At 46.7% G+C, this 17,715-nt stretch overlaps 1 protein-coding gene across 1 annotated transcript in view; it reads left to right on the forward strand.

Moving 5' to 3' along the window:
- Positions 1–17,715, forward strand: part of CCT4 (chaperonin containing TCP1 subunit 4) — a 100,903-nt gene that overhangs the window by 18,337 nt on the left and 64,851 nt on the right. The window contains exons 4-7 of the mRNA XM_029593695.1: positions 3,141–3,249; positions 9,113–9,255; positions 12,447–12,568; positions 12,757–12,889. Coding sequence (XP_029449555.1) covers positions 3,141–3,249; positions 9,113–9,255; positions 12,447–12,568; positions 12,757–12,889 — 507 coding nt within the window. The remainder of the gene's footprint in view (positions 1–3,140; positions 3,250–9,112; positions 9,256–12,446; positions 12,569–12,756; positions 12,890–17,715) is intronic.

Consider the following 17,715-nt stretch of genomic DNA (forward strand, 5'->3'; position numbering starts at 1 on the left):
GTGTGGCCCATCAACTGTCTGGAGAGAAGAGCAGTTTGTCTGGCGCTGAAGCACTTTCTGCCTCTAGTCCAAGGCCGAGCATTCCGAGTCTTCTGACAATGCAACGACAGTGGCGATATCAACCGTCAGGGAGGGACAAGGAGTCTCCATGTCGCTCAGGAGATGAACAAGCTAATGCCGTGGGTGGAACTCCATTTGTCCCATCTGGCGGTGTCTCACATTGCAGGCATAGACACTGTTCAAGTGGACTTCTTAAGTCACCAACGCTTAGATCCTGGGGGGAGAGAGCTGTCCCAGGAAGCAGTGTCACTCCTCTTCACGCGATGGGGGACTCCCCATCTTGATCTGATGGCCACTCAAAGGAACGCAAAGGCTCCGTGCTTCTTCAGTCACAGAAGAAGAACAAGGCACAGAGGGCGTCGATGCCTTAGTCCTCCTGTGGCCGCGGGACCTCCTGTTCTACGTCTTTCCGCCTTGGCCCCTAGTGGGAAAGGTGCTCCGAAGAATAGAGTCACCCAGGGGCCCATGATCCTGGTAGCTCTGGAATGGCCTCAACGGCCGTGGTTTGCAAACTTGGCTCAACCCTAGTGGTGGATGGCCCGCTTCGACTGAGACATCTGCCGAACCTTCTCCGACAGGGCCCAGTATTTTTCGACCAGGAAGATCACTTCTGTCTAGTGGCCTGGCTTTTGAGCAGCGCCGGCTGAGAAGAGGAGGGTACCCAGAGGCAGTTATCGCCACTCTTCTCAAGGCTAGGAAGTCTTCCACCTCCATGCCCTATGTCCGGGTCTGGAAAGTTTTTGAGTCTTGGTGCCAGTCCACACAACTTTCTCCACGTCGTGCGACAATACCCCAGATCTTATCTTTCTTGCGAGGTCTGGAGATGGGATTAGCCTACAATTCCCTCAGAGTTCAGGTGGCAGCCCTTGGTGCCCTCCATCATCAGGATGTAACTACTCTTTCATCGCACCCTGACATAGTCCGGTCCGTAAAGGGAGTAAAGCATGTGAAGCCACCGATGTGGACCTTGAATTTGGTCCTTCAAATTCTAGGCGGTCCACCGTTTGAACCTCTGAAGAGAGCTACCCTCAAAGACCTCACTCTCAGGACAGTATTCCTGGTGTCTATCTGTTCTGCTCGCAGAATTTCGGAGCTTCAAGCCTTGTCATGTAGAGAGCCTTATCTATGCTTTACGGATTCAGGGGTTTCCTTGTGTACCGTACCATCTTTTCTATCAAAGGTGGTCTCGTTCTTTCATTTGAATCAGTTGGTGGAGCTGCTGTCCTTCCAGGATGAGGATTCCAGAGAGCTTGGACGCCTCGATGTCAAGTGCATCCTCCTTTGATGTCTGGAGGCTACCAATGCTTCCGTTTATTTGATCACCTCTTGTCCTCTGGAGTGGTCCCCAGAAGGGAAACAAGGTTTCTAAAACCTCCATTGCTCGCAGGCTAAAGGAAGCAATTTCTATGGCGTACTTTGGCACTGGGCGTCCACTGCCAGACGGTATGAAGGCTCATTCTCTCCGAGCTCAAGCCACCTTCTGGGCAGAAAGCCAAGAGGCCTCTCCGCAGGAGATTTGCAGAGCGGCTACCTGGAAGTCGTTACACACATTCGCGCGTCACTATTGCTTGAATCTTCAACCACCGATCGTGGGCTCCTTTGGGGCTCAGGTCATTCGAGCTGGGCTATCAGTGGCCCTCCCTACTTAGGGAAGCTTTGGTACATCCCACGGTCTGGACTGATCCTGGTACGTACAGGGAAAAGAAAATTATTCCTTACCTGCTAATTTTCGTTCCTGTAGTACCATGGATCAGTCCAGTCGCCCACCCTACGGATTGTTAGGGGTTCTTTGGGATAATCTTTCAGCTCGACTGTGTAATTTATTTCAGGATCGGTTTGGGACTGATTAAGAGTTCAGGTTGCAAGTTTTTTGCTTAGACTTGTTTACAGTTAATATTCAGTTTTGTATTGATCCATCCAAGGTGTTTTTCCTTATTGCTTGGATATTCTTAATACTGAAGGTTTACAGAGGGCGCACCAGTTATGAGGGGCCGCCCTCTCAGTTTTTGCTCTGACTCCATCTGTTGGAAGGGGGACATAACCCATGGTCTGGACTGATCCATGGTACTTCAGGAACAAAAATTAGCAGGTAAGGAATAATTTTCTTTTTAATCTTGTAATTTATTATCAGACAATATGGTCAAGGCTAGTAATGTAGCTAGATTTTTAAAAAGTTTGGACACGTATCTGAAGAACTGATGCATTAATAATTAGCCAAGGAGACTTGCAGTTAGCTATCTTTTACTTCTGGGAACGAGCAACAGGGAAGGGATCCACCATTAGGCTCTGTTAGGCAAGTAACCCAGATTGGCCACCGTCAGAGATGGTTTGCTGGGCTGGATTTCTCATTGGTCTGACCTAGCATTGAACTTATATTCCTCAGTCCTCAGTATCTTCTCCCCTGCTTTCATACCCCACCATCTTCCTCCTGTCTCTTCCCTGCTGAGCTTTCCTTCACCTATACATGTGTGAGCCAGTGGCTCAAGTTAATTTATTTACTTGGCACTGCCCCTCTTAAATTGCAGCCCCATGTCATTTTTAAGTCTGTAGCTGAATCAAGTGGTGGAAACAGGGGAGATCACGGTAACAGCGAAAGCCTATGCTGACGGCTTGTGTACTGTGAGATTAGCATGCAAGTGTTGAACATGTTTGCAGGCTAGCACAAATGGGACCAAGTGGTGACAGCAGCAGCAGTAGTATGGGTTCCACCTGGATCAGGTGTGTCATGAGGTGCAGCATGCTTGGCCACACACATGGAAACATGGATTTCTGCTAATTACCCAGGAAAGTTCTGCATGTGCACCTTTGTTTTGATCTACAACATGTTTTTAGGTTTTCAAACAAGGTTATTGCTGAAGTTGAAACTCATATTAAATTGTATGGTGGCTTTGCATTGTAAGACATAGTAGTCTGTGAGCACATCTTGCCTTAAACTACAATGGTGTGAGACAGGAGCTCAAAATCAGTTTTGACATTTAGGTAATCCATAGTTAAGCCAAAGTACTCTGCTCACACCAATATTTTATCTGCCTCTGCCCTATAGTTTTCATTGTTCTTTTCTTCTAATTTATGTTCTTTAGTTGGTGGAATTATCCAAAGCTCAAGATATTGAAGCTGGAGATGGCACTACATCTGTTGTTGTTATTGCTGGTGCCCTGTTGGATGCTTGCTCTAAATTGCTCCAAAAAGGTATGTTTTGTTAACGGTTCACATGCATAAATTTGGAAATGATTGAATATGACATACATTCCAGTAAATTCACTTGGCTTTTGGTGAGCCTAAGTCTTCATTGTAATGGAAGTGTCGAATAGTGTCTTGCATTTAGTAAGGGACTAATAAGTAGAAATGTTATACTTTCCTAGGGTAAAATTCTATTCCCTGTACGTACCCAGATCAGTCCAGACGGTGGGTTATGGCCCCTGTCCAGCAGATGGAGTCAGACAAAGCTTCGAAGGGTGCTAGTTTATAAACCAGTGCATCCTCTGTCAATCCCCAGTATGTTTCTGACTCCAGCAGATAGGAGTGGGGGAACCTCTGCTCCCCCCAGGGCATAGCTTCAAGCTAGACTTATTCTCTATTTCTAAGCTTACTTGTTTTTGTTTGTTGGATGGATCAAGTTCTTGTAGTTAAAAAAAAAAAAAAAAAAAAAAAAAGCTAACAGCTTCCAACTTGCAGCCTGAACTGTTTTTTCTCGCAGTCTCCCTTCTCTGCTTTCTCTTTTAACTGTGTACTGGGTATGTTTTGGTATTTCTTTCCTTCACAGATTTAGCTCGCTAACTCTGCTCTCCCGGGGGTTTATGTTGGAGGTTCCAACCTCTTCCCCTTTTGCCGCTGCCCCGAGATGCCATTTTCCTTGGGGCAGCCAGCTACAGAGACGTACATTCCTCTGGGGTTTCCTCCTTCCTTATTGGGTCGGTGAGGGAGATTGCTTTATTTTCAAGCGGAGATGTTTTCCTGCTACTCGCGGCACTTGCAGTTTATTTCCTCGGGGCTTCCCCCTCTCCTGCCATGCCAAGAGCTTATCGATGTTTGGAGTGCGGGGGAACCCGGATCGCGGCTCTCCCGCGAGGGGGTTTGTACAAGGTACCTCCCTGGTGGGGAGAGCCCCTCGCAGCTGGCGGGGGCGCTCAGTTTCGCACCTTCAGGCACATCTTGATGTGCAGCGGGAACGGCGGCCATTTTGGATACAGAGCCAGCTGCTCCTGCGAACCCAGGAGGAGATCCTGAGGAGATTTTTTTCGCTGTTTCTGCCGATTTTAACGCTGGTGCCGCCTCTTTGTCCATGTCCTCTGGCAGGGGATCCCTCCATTTTACCTCCCTTGGGGCCTCCTCTGTTTTCCACGGATTTTGTGCTATTCTTGCACAGTGCCTACTTGGCCAGGATGAGCCATCGTCTGGATCCAGCGGCAGGGCCACCTCCTCCCAAAATCATCAGGATAGCGGATCCTCCTCCCATGGGGGCCACCCAGGGAGTCGAGGGCTATGGGGCAGGAGCACCATAGCGGCCCCTCAGGGGGCTGCATGGGTTCGTTTGGTTCATCCACCTGTGGGGGGTGTTGATACCGCTCCGGATCCAGACCAGGAGGATCCTTTACTTATGGCGCAGGTGGAAGGGGACAATCCCAGAGTTCTGCATATATTCCAGAGGGGCGAGCTGGACTCCTTTATTCCGCATATCCTGCAGTAGTTGGATGTTGAGGCCCCACAGGAACCACCTGGGCCCACTGCTCCGGTGAAGAAGGGAGACCCCTTGCTGGCAGGTTTACGCCCTCCATCAAAGTCCTTTCCTACCCATCCTACTCTTCAACTGTTATCCAGGGAATGGGATTCCCCTGAGGCCTCCCTTAAGGTCAGCAGAGCAATGGAAAAACTATATCCCCTCCCGGATGATTTCCTGGATCTGCTAAAGGTTCCGAAGGTGGATTCGGCAGTTTCAGCCATCACGAAAAGAACAGCCATTCCGGTGACGGGAGGTACAGCTCTGCTTGATTTGCAGGATAGGAAGCTAGAAGTGTATCTCAAAAGAGTGTTCGAGGTGTCCGCACTGGGAGTTTGAGCCGCCATCTGTAGCTCCCTAGCGCAGCGAGCGGGCCTTCGCTGGGTTCAACAACTCCTCAACTCCCAAGACCTGCCTCCAGACGAGGCGCTACAGGTAGACCGCCTGGAAGCCGTCGTAGCGTATGGAGTGGGTGCTCTGTATGACCTTCTCAGAGTTCTGGCCAGATCCATGGTCTCTGCAGTCTCGACCAGACGCCTCCTCTGGCTCCGCAACTGGTCGGCGGATTCCTCCTCTAAATCACAGTTAGGTTCACTACCTTTCAAAGGCAAATTTCCGTTTGGAGACTACCTTGACCAGATTATCAAGTCCCTCGGAGAGAATGCGGTGCATAGGCTTCTGGAAGATCGGCCGCGGACTGCTAGGACATTCAGTGCCTCCAGAGGCTGCTTCCGCAGCCAATGACGTTTCTGCACCACAAGACATATATGACCCCTCGTCCGCCTTCTTCACGTTCCCAGTCCTGGTCCCATTCCTTTCGAGGCCGGAGACAGACACGTGATGGCCCGACCCCAGGGACATCCACCCAAGTCCTCACAATGATGCCAGGCTGGCCCATTCCCTGATCCCCAGGATAGGGGGATGGCTTTCCCTCTTCTACGAGGAGTGGGCCAAGATCACGTCTGATCAGTGGGTCCTAGATAATCTAAAGCACGGCTGCGCATTCGAATTTGCTCGACACCTCCCCCCGCCCCCCCCAGGGACAGATACCTCTTCTCCCCCTGTGGGTCACCACAAAAACGAATCATCGTGCAGCAGATGCTCGACAGACTCCTCACCCTTGGAGCGATCATCGAGGTGCCACCAACAGAAGTCGGGTCCTGCCATTATTCAGTCTACTTTGTGGTTCCCAAGAAGGAGAGCTCCTTCCACCCTATTTTGGATCTCAAGATGGTCAACCAGTCGCTAAAGGTACCCCACTTTCAGATGGAAACCTTATGCTCTGTGATTGCGGCGGTGCACCGTGGAGAATTTCTCGCATCCCTGGATCTGATGGAAGCCTATCTGCATGTTCCCATCCTCAAGGCGCATCAGCGCTTCCTCCGCTTCAAGATCCTAGGACAGCACTTCCAATTTCAGGCGCTGCCCTTTGGCCTGGCGACCGCTCCACGGACATTCACGAAAATAATGGTGGTGGTTGCGGCAGCTCTTCGCCAAGAGGGAATATTGGTTCATCCTTATCTGGACGACTGACTCATCCGGGCGAAGTCCTTGAGCCAGTGTCACTGGGCGGACAAAGGAGTGTTACGGCTGCTCCAATCCCTACGTTGGGTTGTCAATTTCACCAAGAGCAGCCTTACCCCATCTCAGTCTCTGGACTTCCTGGGAGCACATTTCGACACAGCAGGCATGGTCTTCCTGTGCCCAGACTGGGTCCGGTTGATCATAGTGCAAGTGCAGCGCTTCTCTTGCCTTTCCCTTCCCACGACTTGGGATTATCTACAAGCACTGGGCTTCATGGCTTCCACCATCGATCTGGTACCCTGGGCTTTTGCGCATATGCGTCCTTTACAGAGAGCTTTACTCTCCCGCTGGAAGCCGGTGTCTCAGGAGTAACAGATTGTCCTAGTCCCACAACTGGTCAAGGACGGTCTGCTCTGATGGCTTGACCCGCTTCAATTGGCACAGGGGACGCCCTTGGACATTCCAGAGTGGGTGGTTGTCACCACGGATGCCAGTCTCTCTGGCTGGGAGCGGTGTGCCAGACGAGTTAGGTTCAGGGGTGGTGGACGAGGTTACAAGCCACCTGGCCGATCAATCGCTTAGAGACCAGAGCGGTCCGTCTGGCGCTGAAGAGTTTTCTCCCCCTCATGCTTCACCGAGTGGTTCGGATATTCTCCGACAACGCAATCACGGTAGCGTACATCAATCGGCAGGGGGGCACGAGGAGTCGTCATGTCTCGCTGGAGGCGGACAAGTTGATGGCTTGGGTGGAGGCCAACCTATCTCGGCTGGCTGCTTCTCACATCGCAGGCGTAGACAACATTCAGGTCGATTTCCTCAGTCGACAACAGTTGGATCCCGGAGAGTGGGAACTCTCCGAGGAAGCGCTGAGCCTTCTCGTCCGTCGTTGGGGGATCCCTCACCTGGATCTGATGACCACCTCCCGCAATGCAAAGGCACCGCGATTCTTCAGTCGCAGAAGGGAGCACGGCGCAGAAGGAGTAGATGCCTTAGTCCTCCCATGGCCACGTCACATTCTCCTCTGTCTTTCTGCCATGGCTGCTCGTGGGCAAGGTCCTCCGGAGAATAGAAGTGCACCACGGTCCAGTGATACCGGTGGCGCCAGAATGGCCCCATCGTCTGTGGTTCGCAGACTTGGTCAACCTTGCGGTGGACGAGCCGCTTCGCCTGGGTCATCTGCCACACTTACTGCATCAGGGTCCAGTATTTTTCGACCAGGCAGATCACTTTTGTCTTGTGGCCTGGCTTTTGAGATGCGCCGACTGAGACAACGTGGATACCCTGAAGCCGTAGTTTTGACACTCCTTAAGGCTTGGAAGACTTCTACATCCATCGCCTATGTCCAGGTTTGGAAGGTTTTCAAATCGTGGTGCGCCTCCACAGCGGCATCCCCACGAACTGCATCCGTGGTGCAGATTCTTTCATTTCTACAGGCCGGCCTGGAGAAGGGCTTAGCCTACGATTCGCAACGGGTACAGGTGGCTGCACTTGGATCCCTAGTCCATCAACGAGAAGGAATGCCTCTTTCCTCACACCCGGATATCGTCCGTTTCCTCAAGGGAGTGAAACACCTGAAACCCCCAGTTCAGGCCCCTTGTCCTTCCTGGAGCCTCAACTTAGTTCTCCGGATCTTGGGCGGCCCTCTATCCCTCAGGGATCTCACCATCAAGGCTGTTTTTCTCGTGGCCACTTGCTCTGCCCGCTGGATTTCGGAGCTCCAGGCGTTATCCTGCAGGGAGCCCTACCTTTGCTTCACAGATTTGGGGGTCACCTTGCGCACGGTGCCCTCATTCCTTCCCAAGGTGGTTTCCTCTCTTCATTTGAATCAGACGGTTGAACTTCCATCTTTCTCAGCTGCCTATCCCAGAGATCTCCGCAAGCTTGATGTCAAGCGTATCTTGATTCGCTATCTGGAAGTCACTAATGAATTTTGCTTGTCGGATCATTTGTTTGTTCTCTGGATTGGTCCAAAGAAGGGGTCCAAGGCTACGAAGACGATTGCTTGGTGGCTGAAAGACGCCATAGTGGCCGCGGACATCAGGGCCCCCTCTCTTCGTGCGCAAGCAGCATCCTGGGTGGAGAGCCTGTCTGTTTTGGCCTAGGAGGTTTGCCATGCAGCAACCTGGAAATCCTTGCATACATTTGCGAGGCACTATTATTTGAATCTGCAGTCGACGTCCTTTGGTTTGTTTGGCAATAGGGTCATTCGAGCAGGGATATCCGGGGCCCACCCTGTGTAGGGAAGCTTTGGTACATCCCACTGTCTGGACCGATCCGGGTACGTACAAGGAATTTTGGTTCCTGTAGTACCACTGATCAGTCCAGACGCCCTCCCTAAGAATATATGGGATTTTTCTGGGATATACTCTGTCTTCCTGCTCAAATACTTTCGAATACTTTTGAAATTGCCTTTCTGCTCACATAAGTCTGTTGTAACCTATGTAATGGTTCTTTTTGCAAGTTTGCTTGTTGGCGCCTGTTGTGTATTCATATTCACGGTTCAAAGTTAAACGTGTTTGGTTTCCTTGATCCATCCACCTCTTTTCTCTCCTGCTTTGATGTTCTTCATACTGGGGATTGACAGAGGGTGCACTGGTTTATAAAGTAGCACCCTTCGAAGCTTTGTCTGACTCCATCTGCTGGACGGGGGACATAGCCCACCGTCTGGACTGATCCGTGGTACTACAGGAACAAAAATTAGCAGGTAAGGAATAATTTTCTTATATCCTTTATGTTAAGTTTTATCCATGAAAGAGAAATGTTAATGATTCAGTAAAGATCTACTATTAAAATGTTATTTATTTTTGCTAGGAATTCATCCCACCACCATTTCTGAGTCCTTCCAGAAGGCACTAGAGAAAGGAATAGAAGTATTAATCAGCATGAGCCAGCCTGTTCAGTTGAGTGATAGAGAAACCTTGCTTAACAGTGCAACTACTTCCTTGAATTCAAAGGTAGGTGTCACCATTAGATGTTTTTAAAGAAAGAACAGATGAGATAGTATTATGTTTTCTTTTCAGGTTGGCAGCCTCTAACGAAGGGGTAAAGGGTTAGATTTTAAGTCCTGTGGGGATAGGGAAATACCTAGAGTAATTGAATGTAATCTGCTTTGATGTACACTGTGAAGTGTACATCAAAGCAGTGTACATCCGTTCCATGTGAAGGCCTCGCCTATTAGTTCTAAGTTAATTGTAAACCGATATGATGTGCAAACGGATGTCGGTATATAAAAAAATGCCAAATAAATAAAAAATAAACTGGGGTGCATTTATTAAGCTGTGCTAAAATTCAGTTGCTATAACTCCTGAAATTAAGTCAATTTTTAACATGGCTTGAGTGGGAATCCCTCTGCAGAACTGAGGATTAAATGGAAAAATTACTGAAAAATATAAAACAGAGATGGAATAGCCAGGGTGAAATTTGCAGATAGCTTAAATTGCAATACTTTTATATTTATAAAGAATTCAATTACATTTGCAGTTTATCTAAAGGTTTGCAATCCAGTAAGGAGAACTGCTAAGGTGCGATAAGGCTTATAACTTACAAAAAAAAAAGCGTTTATCATGTTCAGACCGAGAGACTAGGATCACTGTGACAGGTCTTACCTTAGTACTACTTTCTCTCTCATATACACACCAAGTTGAAACACCTCTGTATCCCATGGAAATAGCAGTGGGTTTATTATGAGTTTATAGCAATAATTAGACAATGGGAGTCGCTACAAACAACACTAAATGGTTGATTGCAATAATCAGATAAATACAACAGTCATAATAATTTAATACAGTTGTATATGAAGCAAAGCATTCATTACAAAGTTTGATTAGAGCCCAAGGAATCGGTTGGCTCTGCCCCTTCCAGAAGACTGTTGCTTAAAAAGATCACAGTTCTGACCATTTTTATACAGTTTTCTCGGTACAAAAATAGCTGCAGCTCAGGAATGGGAGAAGCATCGCCCTCCCTTAGCCTAACCACAACTTTAGGTTTCACAAGTTCAGTGACCTTCCTTATTTCTGTAAATATTAACAAAGATCTTATGATTGCTGGGTCGGGGGGGTCAATGACCTTTCCACTGAGGCCTGTTTTAAAGGACTGACCATTAGTCTAGTATGGTCAGTACTTGGACTATCCCATTATAGTGTGATATACCCAATTTTCCCCCTAAAATATGTCCCGTATTGAAATTAGCTGCTTTTGCATGCATACAATTTACACTAATGCATGCAAAGTAACTAATGCATAGGTAATTCTGTGCAAATACAGTAACACGGTTTGCCTCAAAAAGAGCAAGCCATGTTATTTTAATACAAATTCAGAAGTTGTAGATAAGATTTCGGGTGCATTGGGACACTAATGCGCATCTTGTTGTACCCAAGATGTTTCTTAAAGGGCCACATGGCCCAAAAATAATACCCTCCCACCGTTCAAAAAAACCTCTTCCAAAGTCTGAGTCGACCTCTATTCATTTCCATTCCTCCCCACCCACCTGTTGAGGCAATCCAGCAGGCCGAAAAGTTGTTGGGTTTTTTTTTTTTGTTTTAAATGATTTAATGTTGCGCAGCAGCGCTCTTCCCACACATCTTGTCTTTGTTCAGAATTATCCCCTGCCTTAACCAAAGACAACCCCCTCCCCCCCCCCCCCCAAACATTAACCATAATCCCTGGTGGTCTAGTGGCCCTCCTCCTTCCCACCCCATTTACATAGAAAATAGACCCTGGTGGTCTAGGGGAGTGTCTGATCCCCAATCTCCCTACTTAGTCGTATCCCTCACCTTATCTAAGAAATTAATCCGTGGTGGCCCAGAGATCCCTTTCACGTCGGGTCAATTGATATCATTTTCCTACTACTAGAGTCACTTTTCTATGTAACCAGTTGGGGGAGGGGGGCTTCTAGACTACCAGGGATTATGGTTTTTGGTGGGGTGAGATGTAACTTTGAATAAAGAGGAGAGGTTTAGGAAGGTGGGGCAGGGCATTGCCACTCAACATAAAATTTAAATTTTTTTAAACTTTTGGACCTGCTGAGGAGCTTCAGTAGGCAGCAGGAGGGTGGGTAGGCCCCCAGGGAGGTGTTTTTGAACAGTGTGGGGACATTATTTTTGGCCACTTGACCCTTTAAGACGATGGCGGCTGGGTGAAGTGGGCCTCCATCACATGTCAGCCTTTCCCTGCGATTTTTTGACATCTTGGGGGTTTTTTTGTGGTGATAAATATCATGGGAAACTGCCGCAATATTTTTCTGGGAAGGGGCTAAATATTGTGGGAATGCCCCCCTCCATGATATTGACCATTCCATGATAAAATATTGTGGCATAATCTCTCCCCAGAATTGTTATAACTTTAATCTAGCATTAAGCAATCAATAAATGATGTAGAATAAATATATGAAAAGAATGCAGTTTTAATACTTCCACTCTGGCGATTCCTTCTTTGCTTTGTCAGGGGTGGCCAACTCTCGTCTTGAGAATCACAAATTAGGCTTAGGTTTCAGGATATCCACATTGAAAATACATGAGAGAGGTTTACATGTACTCCCTCCATTGTGTGCAGATTTATCTCATGCATATTCATTGTGGATATCCTGAAAACTTGGCCTGTTTGCTCTTGAGGACTGGAGTTGACCATATCTGTTTTACTGTCAGTTATTTTTCCAGTTAACCTCAGATCTGTGGCAAGATGCCTACAGCATGGGGTCTAATTACTAAAGTGCATTAACATGCATCATTGCGCTTTAATAAATCAGCCCCTTAATGTGGTTGGGCAGCTTCCTCACTGATGATCTGAGTGCCTGATTTGGAATTCCTCCCACCCCCAATTACTGCAGAGAAGCAGCTCAGCCTTGGGCATCTAATTGTACAAAAGTGGCCCATTTTGTAAGATGGTTTTCAATGAGAGCACCTAATTCATTTTACTGTGCCTTTTAAACTTCACTAGACCCTTGGTTTTAGATACTGTTGGATATATTTTTTGTATAAATGCATGTCCTGTGCTGTTCTAGCTAATGTCATAACTGATATATAATGTGTTTGTTTTAATTTTCCTTTTTATTGCTGTTTCTGGGAATGTTTCAGGTATTGTGTAATGCACCATTTTGTTTCCTAATACATCAGATATTCATGTTTGCTCTTTATTTTAAATGATTTAGGTAGTATCTCAGTACTCCAGTCTGCTTTCTCCAATAAGTGTTGATGCGGTGATGAAGGTGATTGACCCATTAACATCTACCAGCGTGGATCTCAGAGACATTAAAATTGTTAAAAAGCTTGGGTGAGAAATCTGTACTTGAGGCATTTCCAAGTAAAGTAAAATATTTTGCCTTTCAAATGCTTATTTGAAAGTTACACTTCTTATTCTTATCTATTTTTTTTCTATAAACTTTAAATATGTTTTTCTGACCTAGCCCATTTCCTAAATTGCTAATGGAGATGCACTTCTCTGATTTACCTTCTTTTTAGTGGTACAATTGATGATTGTGAATTGATTGAAGGTTTAGTCCTCACTCAGAAAGTGGCAAATACTGGTGTAACCCGTGTTGAAAAGGCAAAGATTGGTCTCATTCAGTTTTGCTTGTCTGCTCCAAAGACAGACGTAAGTAAACCAGATATTTGGGGACTGCTCTGCAGCACAAGAAATAACTTTTCTGTATCAAGAATGCATTTAATTTCAATGTTAAACTGCTTCTACTCCATTTATACCTACCTCAACTTCTTTTTGGTTGATGACCTGTGCTGTGATCAACACCCTATTGCAATTTGACAGACCTTGTTTGTTTCAGCCTTTGTTGCTGAGAGAGCTCTCTGGGATATCCTCAGATCCTTTTTATGTACCATCAAGAATATAATTTAAAACAGTATTCCTGAAGCTAAGTCTAATAAATCAGAAAAAACAGAACATTCCAAAAGAAGTCAAAATAAGAGACTTCATCAGGTTGCAGAAATAGTGTTTTCATTTTGTGTAATGCAGACATGGCTGTGGAATAGTGCATGCATATAGGAGACTATTAAGAAAACATGCATGAAAATTGTTACTCCTAATTTTGAAGAGGAAAAGGAATATCTTTCTTTTTTAACTGGTGGAGACTACTTTCTCACAGGTCAAGCAGGATGGTAGTCCTCACATATGGGTGACATCACAGGATGGAGCCCAATCACGGAACACTTTTGTCAAAATTTCTAGAACTTTGACTGGCACCTACTGGGCATGCCCAGGATGGCACTAACCCTGCAACCAGCAGGGGTCCCCCTTCAGTCTTCTTTTTTTTCGCGCAGCAGTAGCCAATCGGCTTAAGGAGCTCCACAGAGATTCCTGACAGGAATTTTACTCACGGAATTACTATACAACTTTTTACCCCACAGGGCCCCCCCACTTTCATTTTTACGTCCGCAGTGGTCCGGTAAGTTTGTGGTTGTTTTTTGGTTTGTTTTTTTTGTTTGTTTTTTTTGTAAATTATGATTTTATTAGTCTTATATCAAGCAAAACATTACAGAACCACAACACAACACCATAACAGATACAGGCAATAAACAGCAGTCAAAGCCCTAAAAGCAGATAAATATTTGGATCATGGTACCAAATCTTACAAAGCATGACATTATGAGGATATACAAACATACAGTATCCGTATAGTAATGCAAACAAGATGTAAGCATAAAAATGTGATTGAGCCTGTTATAGTGCTGGTACTGCTTAGTAAACATATCGTAAACAAGCCGACGACTGAGTAGGTACCAGCAATGAATCCAGTGATACTACATAGCGGAACCGTCCCGATCTTCCCTTCCCCCCCGAAAACCCCCCCCCCCTCCCTAGTCTCTCAGCTTCTAGCAAATAATCATCTCCTCCCTCTGCTCCTATGAGAGCAGGACCAACGCAACTCAAGAGCAGTAACACAAAATATAAAAGAGCAATAGTAGTGTAGGATTGCAACAGGTAAAGCAATTAATCAACCAGTGTGGGTGTGTCAGTGATGAACCTCATAGATTTGAAGCAGTGAGGGCTACTTCTTGTGTACCCAATGAAATACAATATCCTCCCGCCATAGAGAGCTCACACAGAAGCTCCGGCGTTATCCGCAATACTACTCCCCCCAGATTGTGATGCCGTGTGCCTCCCCGAAAGGTATGGTTCCCATATGCTTTGGAATTTGGGCAATTGGTCATTGCGAATAGCTGTGAGGTGGTTCAGATGATATACTTTATCTAGCCTGGCTAGCACATCACTCAGGGTCGGCATCTCAACTTTCTTCCACCAGAAGGCTATCTCGCACCTGGTGGCTAAGATCACCTGAGCAACTAACAGCTTTTGACAAAGCGTACCCCCAGCCAAGACATCCTGCAACAGACAGGTGCGGGACGTTAAGACCACTGATATCTTTAAAGTATGCTGAATGTAGTTCTGAACCCCCTGCCATGTATGTTTCGCTGCAGGGCAATCCCACCACATGTGCAGGTAGGTACCAACCATCCCACATTGTCGCCAACACTTGTCATCTGATCGAATGGACATCCGATACAACCTATCAGGGGTGAGATACCATCGATATAATACCTTATAACCATTTTCTTTGAGTGATGCCGAGACGGAGCTACGGCCTATACTGAGGTGGCATTTCTCCCAGACTGGGGCCGGTAAAGGGACACCAATATCTCGTTCCCATTTCACCTGATATACTGGTTTTACTCCTGGTTGTCCATTTAAAAGTGCATAGATATTGGAAATGGGTTTCCCAAAGTGATCAGCATTGTCACAAAACCTAACAAACGGGGTTTTCTCCTGGCCCAGCACTGTGCCTAGGCGATAAGTGGAAAAGAAATGCGCGAGTTGCACATATGCATAGTGGTCTGGCGCTTCAAGAGAGTATCTAGCCTGCAGGTCACTAAAAGATACAAATTTATTGTCTTTCCACAATTGACCAAGTGTGGTGATTCCTTTGCTCTGCCATCTCTTAATAAAGGGCCCTTCCATCCCTGGGGGAAATAGAGGGTTGTACAGAAAGGAAGTATTATGGTGGAAAACATTGTCCCCAATAAGTTTCCTCCTCCATTTCTCCCATGCTTGAAGCACCACCTCTGTAAAAGAGGTAAGGGTCGTCCCTCGTAGTTGTTGGGGTGACCAAATTCTAGAGGTTAAGGGAGGGTCCCCCACCAGGGTCCGCTCTATCGATATCCACGGTTTAGGGGAACTTCTACCATGCCAACTAACCACCACCGCCAAAAGGCTAGCATAATAGTACCAAGATAGGTTAGGAACGTTCAGGCCGCCACGCGACTTGTCCCTGTACAAGACAGTGCGAGCCACCCGTGGAGGTTTTCGTTTCCATATAAAGGAGAACAGCTTTCTCTGCCACACTTTCAAGGCTTTATCCGGGACCCTAACAGGGAGCGTCTGAAACAGGTAGCAGTATTTGGGTAGAACGGACATCTTTACAGCAGCTATGTGCCCCAGCCAGGATAAATTCAATCTATCCCATCTGCCTAGATCCTGTTGAATAGATTTGTTTAGTGAGTCAAAGTTTAAAGCGTACAGCTGTGTGATATTAGAGCATAATTTAACCCCAAGGTATTTAACCCACGATTTAGCCCTTTTAAAGGGAAGGTGTCCCGCTAGCTCCTCATATTGGACCGAATCCATGGAAATGTTCAACAGTTCAGATTTGTCCTCATTCATTTTGAATCCGGACACTTTTCCAAAAGTCCTAATTTCCTGGGTCAATTCAGGCAAGGACATCTCAGGTGCAGTGATGGTGAACAGCAGGTCATCCGCAAAAAGAGAGACTTTATAGTCGCTACCCCCCACGGATATACCCCGAATAGCCTGGGAGCTTCTAATCTGTGCAGCAAGGGGTTCCAATGTGAGGGCAAACAGGAGTGGGGAAAGCGGACATCCCTGCCTAGTTCCCCTCTTGACCTCAAAGGGAGATGAGTACGCGCCATTAATCTTAATTCGTGCCTGGGGGGTGATCGTATAATTTAGCCACCCAATTGGTAAACTGACCCCCTAGGCCCATCTTGGTAAGGACTTGAAAAAGGAATGGCCAATGCACCCTGTCAAAGGCTTTTTCAGCGTCTACAGATAGAAGAGTGGCAGGTATGTGATTCATCTGGACATATTCAACCAACTCAACCACTCGTCTGACATTGTCAGACGCTAGTCTGCCCGGTATAAATCCCGACTGATCAGGCGCAACTAAAAGCGGTGCTACCTGGCCCAGACGTCTGGCCAAAATTTTGGCCAAGATCTTCAGGTCTATATTAATGAGTGATATTGGACGGTATGACCCGCAGAGAGTGTGATCACGTCCCGGTTTAGCCAAAACAGTGATCCCTGCCGTGTTAGCTTGCGGGGATATCCGTCCTGTGGTCCTTAAGCCATTGAACATGTGTGTGAGAGGAGCCCCAAGTGATTGACTAAAAACCTTATAAAATTTCCCCATGTAACCATCCAGTCCCGGTGATTTCCCCATTTTCAGCTCTTTGATGATCTGCATCGTTTCTAGAACTGTCACCTCTCTATCCAAGAGCTCACTATTTTTCCCATCAAGTACAGGGATATTTAAGTTTTCTAGATAGTGAGCAACTTCCGAATCTAATATCGCCCCATCCGAGTCATACAGTTCTTGATAGAATCTATTAAACCGTTCCCCAATCTTCCCCTGGGAATGGATATATTGGCCATCTACATCTCTGATTTTGGTAATTTGGGATTTAGCCTCTTGTTCCTTTAATCTCCTTGCAAGCTGTTTGCTCGCCTTATTCCCAAATTCAAAGTGGCGCTGTTTAAGTAAATCAAGCTGATATGCAAGCCTGCCCAGCTCCAAATCTTGCAACTCTCTACGAGCCTCCTTTAATTGCTGTAAGACGTGGCTATCCCTACGCTGCTTGTGGCGCAGCTCAAGGGCTTCAATGGATTCCAAAATACGTAATCTTTTCTTTGCCGATTCACGTTTAACATGAGTGGCCCTAGATATAAAGAGGCCCCGCAATACCACCTTAAGACTTTCCCAAAGCGTACCTGGCGCTACCTCTCCATCATCATTAGTGTCTAGAAAATCCTGTATGCCCTTTTTTATCTCCTCTACAAAATCTTTGTCATCTAGTAAGCGGTCATTAAGTCTCCAAAAGCGTGTCCCCTGATTCTCTCCCGCCTGGCTCAATGTTAACCAGATCGGGGCATGGTCCGACCAGGTAATACTGCCGATGTCAGTTTCCAGCACTCGGCTCACCAGCGCTTTATCTATTAAAAAGAAATCAATTCTTGAATAGGACTGATGTGGGTGGGAGTAGAAAGTGTAGTTTCGGGTGGAGGGGTTAAGTAACCTCCAGATGTCTGTGAGTCCCCTATCATCTATAAGATGCAGTAGTGCTGATCTCCCCTTTTGACCCCCTCCATGTCTCGTGCTTGTATTATCCAGGTAG

The sequence above is a fragment of the Rhinatrema bivittatum genome, chromosome 3, assembly GCF_901001135.1.
Source record: "Rhinatrema bivittatum chromosome 3, aRhiBiv1.1, whole genome shotgun sequence".
Classification (NCBI taxonomy): domain Eukaryota; kingdom Metazoa; phylum Chordata; class Amphibia; order Gymnophiona; family Rhinatrematidae; genus Rhinatrema; species Rhinatrema bivittatum.